Source organism: Daktulosphaira vitifoliae, unplaced genomic scaffold (genome assembly GCF_025091365.1).
Source record: "Daktulosphaira vitifoliae isolate Bord-2020 unplaced genomic scaffold, ASM2509136v1 Scaffold_1, whole genome shotgun sequence".
Taxonomy (NCBI): Eukaryota; Metazoa; Arthropoda; class Insecta; order Hemiptera; family Phylloxeridae; genus Daktulosphaira; species Daktulosphaira vitifoliae.
The window spans coordinates 30,760,322-30,772,305 of NW_026099572.1; the positions used below are offsets into that span (position 1 = coordinate 30,760,322).

At 24.4% G+C, this 11,984-nt stretch overlaps 1 protein-coding gene across 2 annotated transcripts; it reads left to right on the forward strand.

The window, feature by feature from the left end:
* Window positions 1-5,788: 5,788 nt before the first annotated feature.
* Window positions 5,789-9,540, forward strand: LOC126893902 (uncharacterized). 2 transcript variants are annotated; one of them, XM_050664453.1, is made up of 3 exons: window positions 5,789-6,714; window positions 7,955-8,070; window positions 9,206-9,540. In XM_050664453.1, the coding sequence occupies exons 1-3, from the start codon at window positions 5,852-5,854 to the stop codon at window positions 9,220-9,222; spliced, it is 996 nt and encodes a 331-aa protein (XP_050520410.1). In that variant the 5' UTR covers window positions 5,789-5,851; the 3' UTR covers window positions 9,223-9,540. The 2 variants fall into 2 exon arrangements, with proteins under 2 accessions (XP_050520410.1, XP_050520409.1); XM_050664452.1 differs by lacking the exon at window positions 9,206-9,540 and having other exon boundaries at window positions 7,955-8,958.
* Window positions 9,541-11,984: the final 2,444 nt, after the last annotated feature.

Sequence of the window (11,984 nt, forward strand, 5' to 3'; positions counted from 1 at the left end):
CATTTAAATCAACAACTATTGTTAAAACTAGTTGAGTCCATTATTAAAAAACAATGTGTAAAAAATTTATTTTAAAATTATACAACGCAAAACTAACCGAATTAAATATACAAAAAAGTTGTATAAAAATGTATAAAAGTTGTCTGAAATAATATTTTTTAGAAATTAAGTTGACATTATTTAAACAAATGTTATCCGATTATGCTATTAAAGAATAACAAATATCTGTTATTGAGACTTATTTATAGTACAATATGTTTCTGCTAAATGAAACGTCAATTCCCCAAAAATTTTGTTGGTGTAGCGGAATTAGCCAATTTTTCTTTATAAAATATTTTAACATTGTCTATAGTATACGCTACTATAACACACAAAATAAATTACTATGTCATACTGAATTAAATATTAACCATGCCAAACCACATTTTTTATCGCGCTATGGATCTATAATTGACCATGTAGGTTGTGCTAAATTCTTATTTGTTATATTTTACATTTTACATGACTAACTATTATCAAGAAAATCCAAAGTAACATTGTGTAAAGTTCTGGACAAACCTTATGCTCTATATGCAAGCAGTATTTGGGCGACAGCATAATTATATGAAAAAAAACTAGAAGTGTTTAAAAGAAAAATATTGAGGAAGATATTCGGCCAAAAGAGAAACAATGAAGGCGAATATGAAATGCGAAGTAATAAAAACTTAGAAGAACTATATAACGAATCCAATATTGTTGAGACCTTGAAAAGCATGCGCATAGGATGGGCCAGGCATGTATAGAGATAAAAATGACTATTTGGAAAAATAACTGAATGGAAACCAAACGCAAAGAGACCCAGAGGGTGACTCAAACAAAGATGGACAAATAAAATTAAATAGGACCTGAAGTTGCTGGGAGTAAGGAATACAGAAGAAGAGGCAAAAGATAGAGAATATTATAGACAAAATGTTGTTGCAGCAATGGACCATAAAAAGTCTGTAAAAAGCCAAAGAAGATAAAAATAATTATATTTGCGTATAATGATAAGATTTTACAGCATAACTTTTCTTCCGTATTCTTTTACAATGCTTCATATAAATATATGTTTAAAATACAATTAATAATTTAATATTTTAATTAATTAAAATAAATTAATAAAAAACAATCAATATTTTATTAAGATTAATACATGTATTATTTATTTAATATTAATACTTAAAAAATTGTATTTATATACAGAATGATTCTTATAACAATAGCCACTCGTTTATTTTAAAATAATTTTTTTTTTTTATTAGTTTCATATTAGGGTGGTTTTAGTGAATAAGGATCATTTAAAAACTTAACTTTTTTAAAATCCTATACCAATAAAATTCAATACTTTCAAAATATTGTCATAAGAAAACTAATCAATGCACCTCTTTATATCTCTAATTATACACTCCATAACGACCTTAACTTAAAAACAGTCCATGAAGAAGCCATATATTAGTATATATTAGTAATGGGTTTTGATAAATACTTAATCGTTTTTTTAGTCATTCTTGTAATAAATTGTGACTTGATGGTTTAATAAAAGTTTATTCAAGATTATACAGTGCTGATATGATAGATTATGCTGTGATACTAGCTAATATTAAAATGTGTTTTTGAAGTTAAATTATGTCTAACATTTGGTCCTGATGTACCAATATTTAAACGGTTTCAACAAAATTGGAGAAATATAGATACTAACAAATTTAGTAATGTAGTAAATGATATAGCTGAAAGGGGTGTTAAACTAACTCCTCCATTAGTTTAAATTTGTCCTAACTATACATTTTTCAGGTTATTGTTTTCATTAATTCTATTGTGGCCGTATTATCATTTTTGGATCGTATATATTTTAGTGTTTACAATAATTTTGATATTTTAACATTTTTTTAATACATATTAAAATGGCTTCACGGAAAACTTTACGAAAAGATACATTTATATTTTTGATTGGTTTTCCGTCAAACCAAATTATTGGTAGTAAATTACTGTCAATAAGACAGGTACTATCGGTTTTTTTTTTAATATTCGTCATGTTAACCTAAGCATTCTTGAAAGCTCTAAACTGACAATAAAAGAGGTAAGTATTTTTTGGCCAAAAGCGGGTATACCTATCAGTGCTGAACAGTATTGCATAAAAAAACTTCAAAAGTATTACGATGAATGGAGAAATTTACAAAAATTGCAATACATAAAATCTGACACTCAAGCAAAAAAAAATGAAGAATTTAGTTCAAAACTAAATGATTTGTTTGACATTGCTCAAGTTGAGGCCCTTAATTTAATGTCATTACAAGAAAATAGAGATTTTTTATTAATGCAAAGACAAAAAGGACGTCCTGGTATTATGTTAGGAGTTGATTTGAATATTGTACAATAAGAATATACGATAAGAGTAGAAAAATTTACATGAATACATTTTGATGGAAGAAACCATTCATTAGTAACACTTCCCATGATTTTTTTGATTTTTCTAAAATTGTTATTTTATATTTTCAATGACTTAATTATATTAGTATTAATTGATATTATTAAAAAGAAGATCACGGTACCACTTACTTTTTAAACTTCTGAGTGGGTCTCCAGGTATGGACAAGGTTGAGAGGTTTTTTATTAGAGGATAAGAGTGGGAGAGTAATTTAATGTGGAATCTTTTATAGTAGGATATGGCTTCTTCATGGACTGTTTTTAAGTTAAGGTCGTTATGGAGTGTATAATTAGAGATATAAAGAGGTGCATTGATTAGTTTTCTTATGACAATATTTTGAAAGTATTGAATTTTATTGGTATAGGATTTTAAAAAAGTTAAGTTTTTAAATGATCCTTATTCACTAAAACCACCCTAATATGAAACTAATAAAAAAAAAAAATTATTTTAAAATAAACGAGTGGCTATTGTTATAAGAATCATTCTGTATATAAATACAATTTTTTAAGTATTAATATTAAATAAATAATACATGTATTAATCTTAATAAAATATTGATTGTTTTTTATTAATTTATTTTAATTAATTAAAATATTAAATTATTAATTGTATTTTAAACATATATTTATATGAAGCATTGTAAAAGAATACGGAAGAAAAGTTATGCTGTAAAATCTTATCATTATACGCAAATATAATTATTTTTATCTTCTTTGGCTTTTTACAGACTTTTTATGGTCCATTGCTGCAACAACATTTTGTCTATAATATTCTCTATCTTTTGCCTCTTCTTCTGTATTCCTTACTCCCAGCAACTTCAGGTCCTATTTAATTTTATTTGTCCATCTTTGTTTGAGTCTCCCTCTGGGTCTCTTTGCGTTTGGTTTCCATTCAGTTATTTTTCCAAATAGTCATTTTTATCTCTATACATGCCTGGCCCATCCTATGCGCATGCTTTTCAAGGTCTCAACAATATTGGATTCGTTATATAGTTCTTCTAAGTTTTTATTACTTCGCATTTCATATTCGCCTTCATTGTTTCTCTTTTGGCCGAATATCTTCCTCAATATTTTTCTTTTAAACACTTCTAGTTTTTTTTCATATAATTATGCTGTCGCCCAAATACTGCTTGCATATAGAGCATAAGGTTTGTCCAGAACTTTACACAATGTTACTTTGGATTTTCTTGATAATAGTTAGTCATGTAAAATGTAAAATATAACAAATAAGAATTTAGCACAACCTACATGGTCAATTATAGATCCATAGCGCGATAAAAAATGTGGTTTGGCATGGTTAATATTTAATTCAGTATGACATAGTAATTTATTTTGTGTGTTATAGTAGCGTATACTATAGACAATGTTAAAATATTTTATAAAGAAAAATTGGCTAATTCCGCTACACCAACAAAATTTTTGGGGAATTGACGTTTCATTTAGCAGAAACATATTGTACTATAAATAAGTCTCAATAACAGATATTTGTTATTCTTTAATAGCATAATCGGATAACATTTGTTTAAATAATGTCAACTTAATTTCTAAAAAATATTATTTCAGACAACTTTTATACATTTTTATACAACTTTTTTGTATATTTAATTCGGTTAGTTTTGCGTTGTATAATTTTAAAATAAATTTTTTACACATTGTTTTTTAATAATGGACTCAACTAGTTTTAACAATAGTTGTTGATTTAAATGTTGAATTTTGGTAAAATTTTATTTTGCAACTATGCAATGAATTTTGAATTATGTATTTTTAGATATTATAACCTTGCAAAATTCGAATAACATGCAATGTGTTTATGTAGATATTTTGGCTTTCAATCACTTAAGTTACATGGCGTTTTAGTCCTAAAACCCAACCAATCTCCTGCATTTATAGAGACTTTATTAGCTACTGAAAAACCAAGACGTATTTTGAAAAAACAATCTATTAAATAGGATTTAAAAAACAAGTAGTAAGAGGGATGCAAACATTTTTTTCATTTATTTAGGAGGCCACGATTCCATACACTATCAAAGGCCTGTGAGTTGTCAAGAAAGGCACATATGCAATATAATTTTTTTTCAAGCAAGTAGGATATTACGTCTACTACTCTATGGATTTGATGTATAGTGAAGTGAGAAGCCCTAAAACCAAATTAGTAATTAGGTTATATGTTATTGACAGAGAGAACGGTAAAAGACTTATTGTTCTGGAGGATTTTGGCAAGTCAGGGGGTTTATTGGGTTTAGGAACTAATAAAACAGTCGAGAATTTCCATAATAGAGGGAAATAAGAAAGTCTAATGATTGCATTAAATATATGAGTTAAATGGATAATAGCTTTTTTTGGAAGACATTTTGCAACCTCAGCCGTTTTATACAATTATATAATGATGAGTTGAAATCTATACATTTTTACACAAAAACAAATAATTTTATTAACATGATGTTTATTTTGGAACTGAAGAATAAAATTTCGATTGGATCGCAAAACAGTATTAAAAAAATATTAATATTAAAGAACTACTTAATCTTAAAATATGTTACCTAACTATTCTCTAATATTATTTTTTTACAAAATAAAAATGTCAAATGTTTGTTATATATTTTTTAAATATATAACATAAAATTACAAAAAATATTTAAAAAATTAATTTTTTTTTAAGATTTTAAGATAGCCAATTTTTAGATAAGTTTTAAAGAAAAATTTTGATATCAAAAACTCTTATTTTAATTCAGTAGTTACGTTTATACAGCATTTTGAAATTTGATAAATTTTGATTTTTTATACAATTTTTCCTATTCTTATCCATGGAAAAGAAATCGCGTACTGTTACCAGTAAATAATATAATAAGTGTTTACTGCTGTAATTTACATAATATGAACTAACATTTGATACCATAGGAAAATTGTAAAAAAAATCAAAATTTAACAAACTTCCAAATGCTGTATAAACGTAACTACTGAATTAAAATAAGAATTTTTGGTATCAAAATTTTTCTTTAAAACTTATCTATAAAATGGCTATCTTAAAATCTTAATAAAAAAATTAATTTTTTTTATAATTGCGAAAAATTACATAAAACATATTTTAAATATAGTTTTATATTGTAAAAATTGAATTAAAAAAAAAAATTATAAAATGTTATAGATCATAAGTTATATGAGTTGTCAGTTAGATCCGTTCCACCCTATATATTTGTATATTTGTGCACTGTAAAAAAATTGTTTTAAAAATAAAAATTAATCACGGTAATTTTCTTACAGTCGTAAAAATATGATTTATTTACTTTATGCATATTTATTTAATAACAATTCTATAATATAAAATATTAATGCACACATTTGCATATGTTCATTTTATACCTTCTTTAGTTTCCAACAAGTTATTTATAGTAAAAGTATTTTATTCTTAATGAAATTTCATTCGTTGATTTTAATGTCTCTTTTCGTTTTTGTGTTTAAACCAGGCGATGCAGATCAAAGTTTAAAATATCGTCAGGATTATAGAAATTATATCAAAACAGTGACAAATTACATTCGTGCACATATTGGATCAAATGAAATACGGAATCTAAAATTGATACGAGATATAAATAGTACTATTAGTATAAAGGAAGCATTCAAACCAGACCTGTATCTAATTGATTTCACAAATAATTATTCTTATATAATAAGTATACTCAATTTCAAGTATACTGAAATACTAAATAAATTCCTCGAATACACGCATATTGTCATTGATAAATGTCAGCAATTTCAAGATAAAAATGTATCGGAAAATTTTATTTGTTGCGTAACATCAATTATAGAAGAAGTAAAAAATTCCAAGACTATGTTTGAAAATCTCTACAACGCTATGAAGTTTTTGAGCTATTTAGATGTAAGATATGTGTTTGTTGGATCAATTGTAACAAATGTTATAATTGATGAAATTGACTTTTTTCAACAATATGTCTTACAAGAAATATCAGAGGCCAAACCTTTTGATCTTAACAACTTACCAAATCTTGAAGACTCTGAAACGAAATTTAAGAATTTGAATGAATTTTATACAGAAGCAACAGAAAAAGTAAACAAACTCTTTAAAAATAGTAATATCATCGACACTTCTATAAAAACTGACAAAACAATTGAACTTAAGGAATGCTTTTACGAAAACGACTCTTACTTAGTCTATTTAACATGTAGTAAACTTAATTCATTTTACAACGAAACCATAGAAATTTGGTACAAAAACCTTGGCTTTGAACAATTTCTCAACCCTATTATACCTGAGTAAGACTGATTACATTTAAAATTTTATTTTATATACTTTTTTAATTGAATATAAATAACTGAATATTATTTTAAATATAAAAGAAATTTAAATATATTTAAAAGCACAACATAATAAAACTACTGCTTGTCCATAAACATGAAAAACTTTATTTTATTCTTTACTTCTCTATTAATTAATTTATTTGTATTATTTATTTTAAAATATTATTGTAATATGACTATAGTAAAACTTTATTATAGAATATATTTTGAATTAATTAATTTTATGAAAAAAAAAATTACATTTTAATAATATCCTGCATCGATATCATATTTTTATTGTTATATGAATTAATATTAGTATATTACATATTAAATTTCTACAAATAATCAACCCTATTATAACTGGATAATTTTTCATATATTAAGATTTATTTTTGAATATATATTTTAAATCTTAATTTAATTTTTAATTAAACAATTTGTAAGATGCACTATGATAAATTCAAAATAAACAAATATATGTTTATTTACTTCTTTACACATTTATTTGTTTACTTGTATAATTTTAAATATTTTAATTCAAGTTCTATATTTCTAATCAATCTTACAAAATTTAAGAATGCCTATATTTATATTTATTTTCTATATTAATTACATTTTTGAACATTAATAACTTAATTTGTTTTTTAAATATATAAGTTATTTTAATTTAAAGCTTAAATTAAATAATTTGTTAAATACTTTATGATACATATATAATAACTCAATATGTATGAATATATTATATTAAAATATTAATGTAATGTAAATTTACTAAACCGTCTTTTATAAAAAATTTTAAAAGAGTTGATTTTATGAAAAAAATTACATATTTTAAATATTCTGTAACATTATTATTTTGTGGGTCTTATTTTGAATCATTATTTATGGTATTTTATATATAGAATTATATTTAATATGGGTTAAGTGAGTATAAATAAATACCCACTTTTATGCATAATAAATATTAGAAGTATAATAATGCCGATTTTACAAAACTATAACAAGCCCAAATCCATGACAGAAATAATATTAAAAAAATTATTTTCCCGAATTGTATTGTTCTTTTCTGTTTAATAATTTCATTCAATTTCTATATTTTTAATCATGTTTTGAAAATTTAATAAATAGAACTAAACAATGTCGAATTAATAATACTTAAAATTATATTATTTGTATTTTTACGTTATAATCATAATATTTTTTTTTGATATAGACTCATGCCTCCGATAGATCCTGCACTCAATCAAAGTGTTGCAATTGAAGCCCTCAATATTATTCGTCAAGAAACTGGTTGGAAAACGATGGATCACATATATATAATTTATAATGGTAAACACTTAAGCATAGACTATATACTAAAAGACTCCATAAATAATATTAATTTTCGAATAAAAAAAGAGCATATACCACAACTATTACGATGTAGGTATACAGAAGTATTGAAAAACTACTGTGTATTATTATCTGCTATATTGTCTTTATGTAATACAGAAGCAAACAATTTTAATTATCATTGTTTAAGTGAATTATTTGGCTCATTCAACAAATCCGAAAAAATGTTAGTTGGGCTACATACAGCTATAACTACTTTAAATAAATTAATAATATGGCGTTTTAATTCAAACTCTCAATCGAGTTTACATAAAATATTAAGGTGGGTTGAAAATACTCTCACTTTCTTACAGAAAAATGGATTTTCTCAAGATAAATTTGTTGATCAACAAGGTAACATAGACTTGGAGAAGATTAAAATACTTTTGACAATATTTCAAAATTTTCGTTATGACTTTTCTATAGAATTAAAGCATGATTTGAGTAACATACACGGGCGTTGTTTAATAAAAAATCCTTTTTATGACAAATTTTTAATGATAGATGACTTTTTTAATTCAGTAATCACATTGTATAATCCTAATATTTTACGGTCAACCCAAATCTATCTTAATGCTTGTAAGTTTTTTGACAATTTTTGTGAAAATGCTTACAAATCTTGTTATGAAGATCTGGGGTTCAGTAAAGTTAAATGTCTCAATATCAGTTCGGAGAACAGATTTTTTTAAACTTATTGTGGATTAGATGAATTATTTATCTATTTAGTTTTCACCATATAATAAAAACTAGATATCAACGAGTTGAATAACTAAAGTAGATTTCTTGAATATGAAATAATAATAAAATATCATAATGTAGTGAATAATATTAAACAATAATAAAATATTTAAGTCTTAAAAATAGTATTTAATTTATTATTATAAAATTATATATATTATTTATGTATAATTTCTAAAATATTTATTTTTCTTTACGAAACATACTTTTATCTTGTCTTTTTTTGTAAATTTACTTGCAATGGTATAATTTAAAAAAATATTTCAATAAGCTATAAAAATATAATGTTGTATATAATAGGTAATAACATTATTCAAAAAGAATTTCATAAGTAATTTACATTTTTATACCTTAGAAAGAGGAAGTGTGTAGCCAATAAATGTCTAGTTCTAAAAATAACCATACCTAGCTTTACCTTCAGTATATATTGAAGAATGCTAATAACTTCTGAAATAATGGGAAAAAATTATTATGGACCAGTAATTTTTTTAATCAGATCATTTATTGTTTTGAATCTAGTATAATTTTTTTATTGTTATTAAAAAAAATAAAATTGACACTATTATAAAGTTTGTTGCATGTATAAATAACAAAAATACGTAAATGTTAAAAAAAGTATTATTTTAAGAAAAATCAAGTATCTAGCTTAAAAAAATATCACCATGTTGATTATAACAATCTATGTTAAGAAATTATAAAAATATATACATCATGATTAGGATAAAATTGCTTAATTGTTAAAACTAGAATATATATAACATTTAACACATTGAATAAAGAAATGTATATGACAAAAAACATATGTTATCCTAATGTTGCTATAATAAAAATGGATAATATTTATAATATAATATTATGGTTTTAAGTACTATAATCATTATACAGACATCACTGAACATTAAAACATCAAATTCCTTTGTTATTAATTTTACATCAATTTATATTACTACAATTAAAAGTGAATTACATATAATGTAACAGTATTTTGTTTAATTATTCGTAAACAAAACTCTATACCCTTATTTTAATAAAACCTACCATATGTAGGTGACTATCAATTTTCTATATTAATAATACTTTTACATTCAAATTAATTTCCCTAGGTATTAACTTTAACGAAGAGTTATATTAAACATCATCTGTCTTATGCAGATTATATTAAGACTATGAACTTTTATACTATCACTTAAACATTACCTCAAACATAGTGTGATATCTTACCAACTTGACCGTGACCAACGTCTTGACACTTCAGCTACAATATACCCACCGGAATAGAATCAATATTATAGTGCTATTATATATAAGGATTATCCACTCAATCATCTCATTTAGTCCCAATAGACTCATTCATCTCTTGCTGACTTTGGGTGACTCTTTGATAAACGCACCCTATATTTTGGACAACGCGCATTTAATCACAGAATTTAAAGAGTTAAAAAACTACTTAAATTTATGGCACTTTGATTGTATACATATAATTTCAAGTTTTTATTATGTTCATAATTAAAGTTGCCTTGTTAAAAGGAATGAAAATATTATTTCAGATACAATAAATACTTAATATAATTTATCAAATTTTGAAATTAACATAATACTCAAATTATGGTATATAATAAGTCATTTTTGTATCAACTTTTTATTACGGAATAATAGATATGAAAAAAAATGTAATAAAACGTATTAAATTAAAAATTAATTACGACTTAACTGGTCCTTTTTTTTTAATAATTACAAATTTTGTATCTTATCTGTTGCAAGATAATTAAAATGTCGATGTGTATTTACTATAGTTTATATACTATTATTATATTTACTATAGTATAAAAGATCTATTTTTTATTTCTATAAACAAGAATATTTTACGTTTGGTCAATCTTCGATGTAAAATATAAATAATAATAATAATAATAACTGTTATTATTATTGCATGTTGTGAAAGTTTGTAATGCTTATAATGAAGAGGAATCAGACCCTTGGGGATTTTGGACACGAGTGTACGGGAAGTGACGAGGACTACCAATAACATTATCATCATCAAGCGTAACAGTCATCAGCTGCGACCGCTAATTTCCAGCGGGCTAACTTTTGATGGTGTACCGTTTCGCATCTGTGTCCTCGTTGTCGTCGGTTCGCCAATTAAATTGATTAAAAATTATAAAAAAAATTACCACGACCCTATCTTTATTTCTCTTGTCCGCCGTAAAACCACTCTGATTAATCACGTTCATACTCTATTATAACTAACCCCTTCCAGCCAATGTCTTTTACCATACTGTGCATCCATTCGCACCGTATAATCATTGGAAATCATATCCGGAACACGATAATCTACGATGACAATAGTACACATAATTAACAACATGAGTACATCATATTGTGTTTGCATGTACTTGTAACCCTTTCAAGTATTGGGTAATTCAACAATAATGTCACTAGGGTATAACACATAGATGATCATCGCGTAAAACCGCTACCACAACTACTTCCTTACACCTGTTTGGATGACCCGGAAGTGAACCCTAGTGTACCATAACTTCACCTGTCTAAATCACATTAACCAGCAGTGATATAAACTAAAAATCAATGTTAATCATTCCTTGTGTTCTTGATAATTTTTATTTGTCGTCGCATTGATCAAACTTAATAAAATTAAAATTAAATTGCGGTTCTAAATATGCTAATAATATCAAGCTATACTAAATTATTTTTCACAGTGCGTATTTCATAGCTATTCTTATTTTTTATTTTATAATTAATTTAAATTATTATCTAATTAAATGCAATTAATTGCATCAATGGAATTCTAAAAATTTTCCTTATTATATAAAATACATATTTTTTTTTTTTTTTTGATAGCGCAATAAGCATTACAAATAATATTATATCATAATATTTAATTAATTAATGAAGTTGTCTTTGTGAAATTTCAATTGAACATATATAGTTCAGTATGTGATTTATACAATTTTGTATTAAGGCTCAATACTTTACGTGAGAGTTTTATTTTTATAAAACGTTTAAATAAAAAATTAAATGAAGTTTTAGTAAACAATTTTTTATCATTTTACCATATATTTTAATTTACTTTATATTAATATAACTCTGAAAATTTAGACATTATTTACACTTAA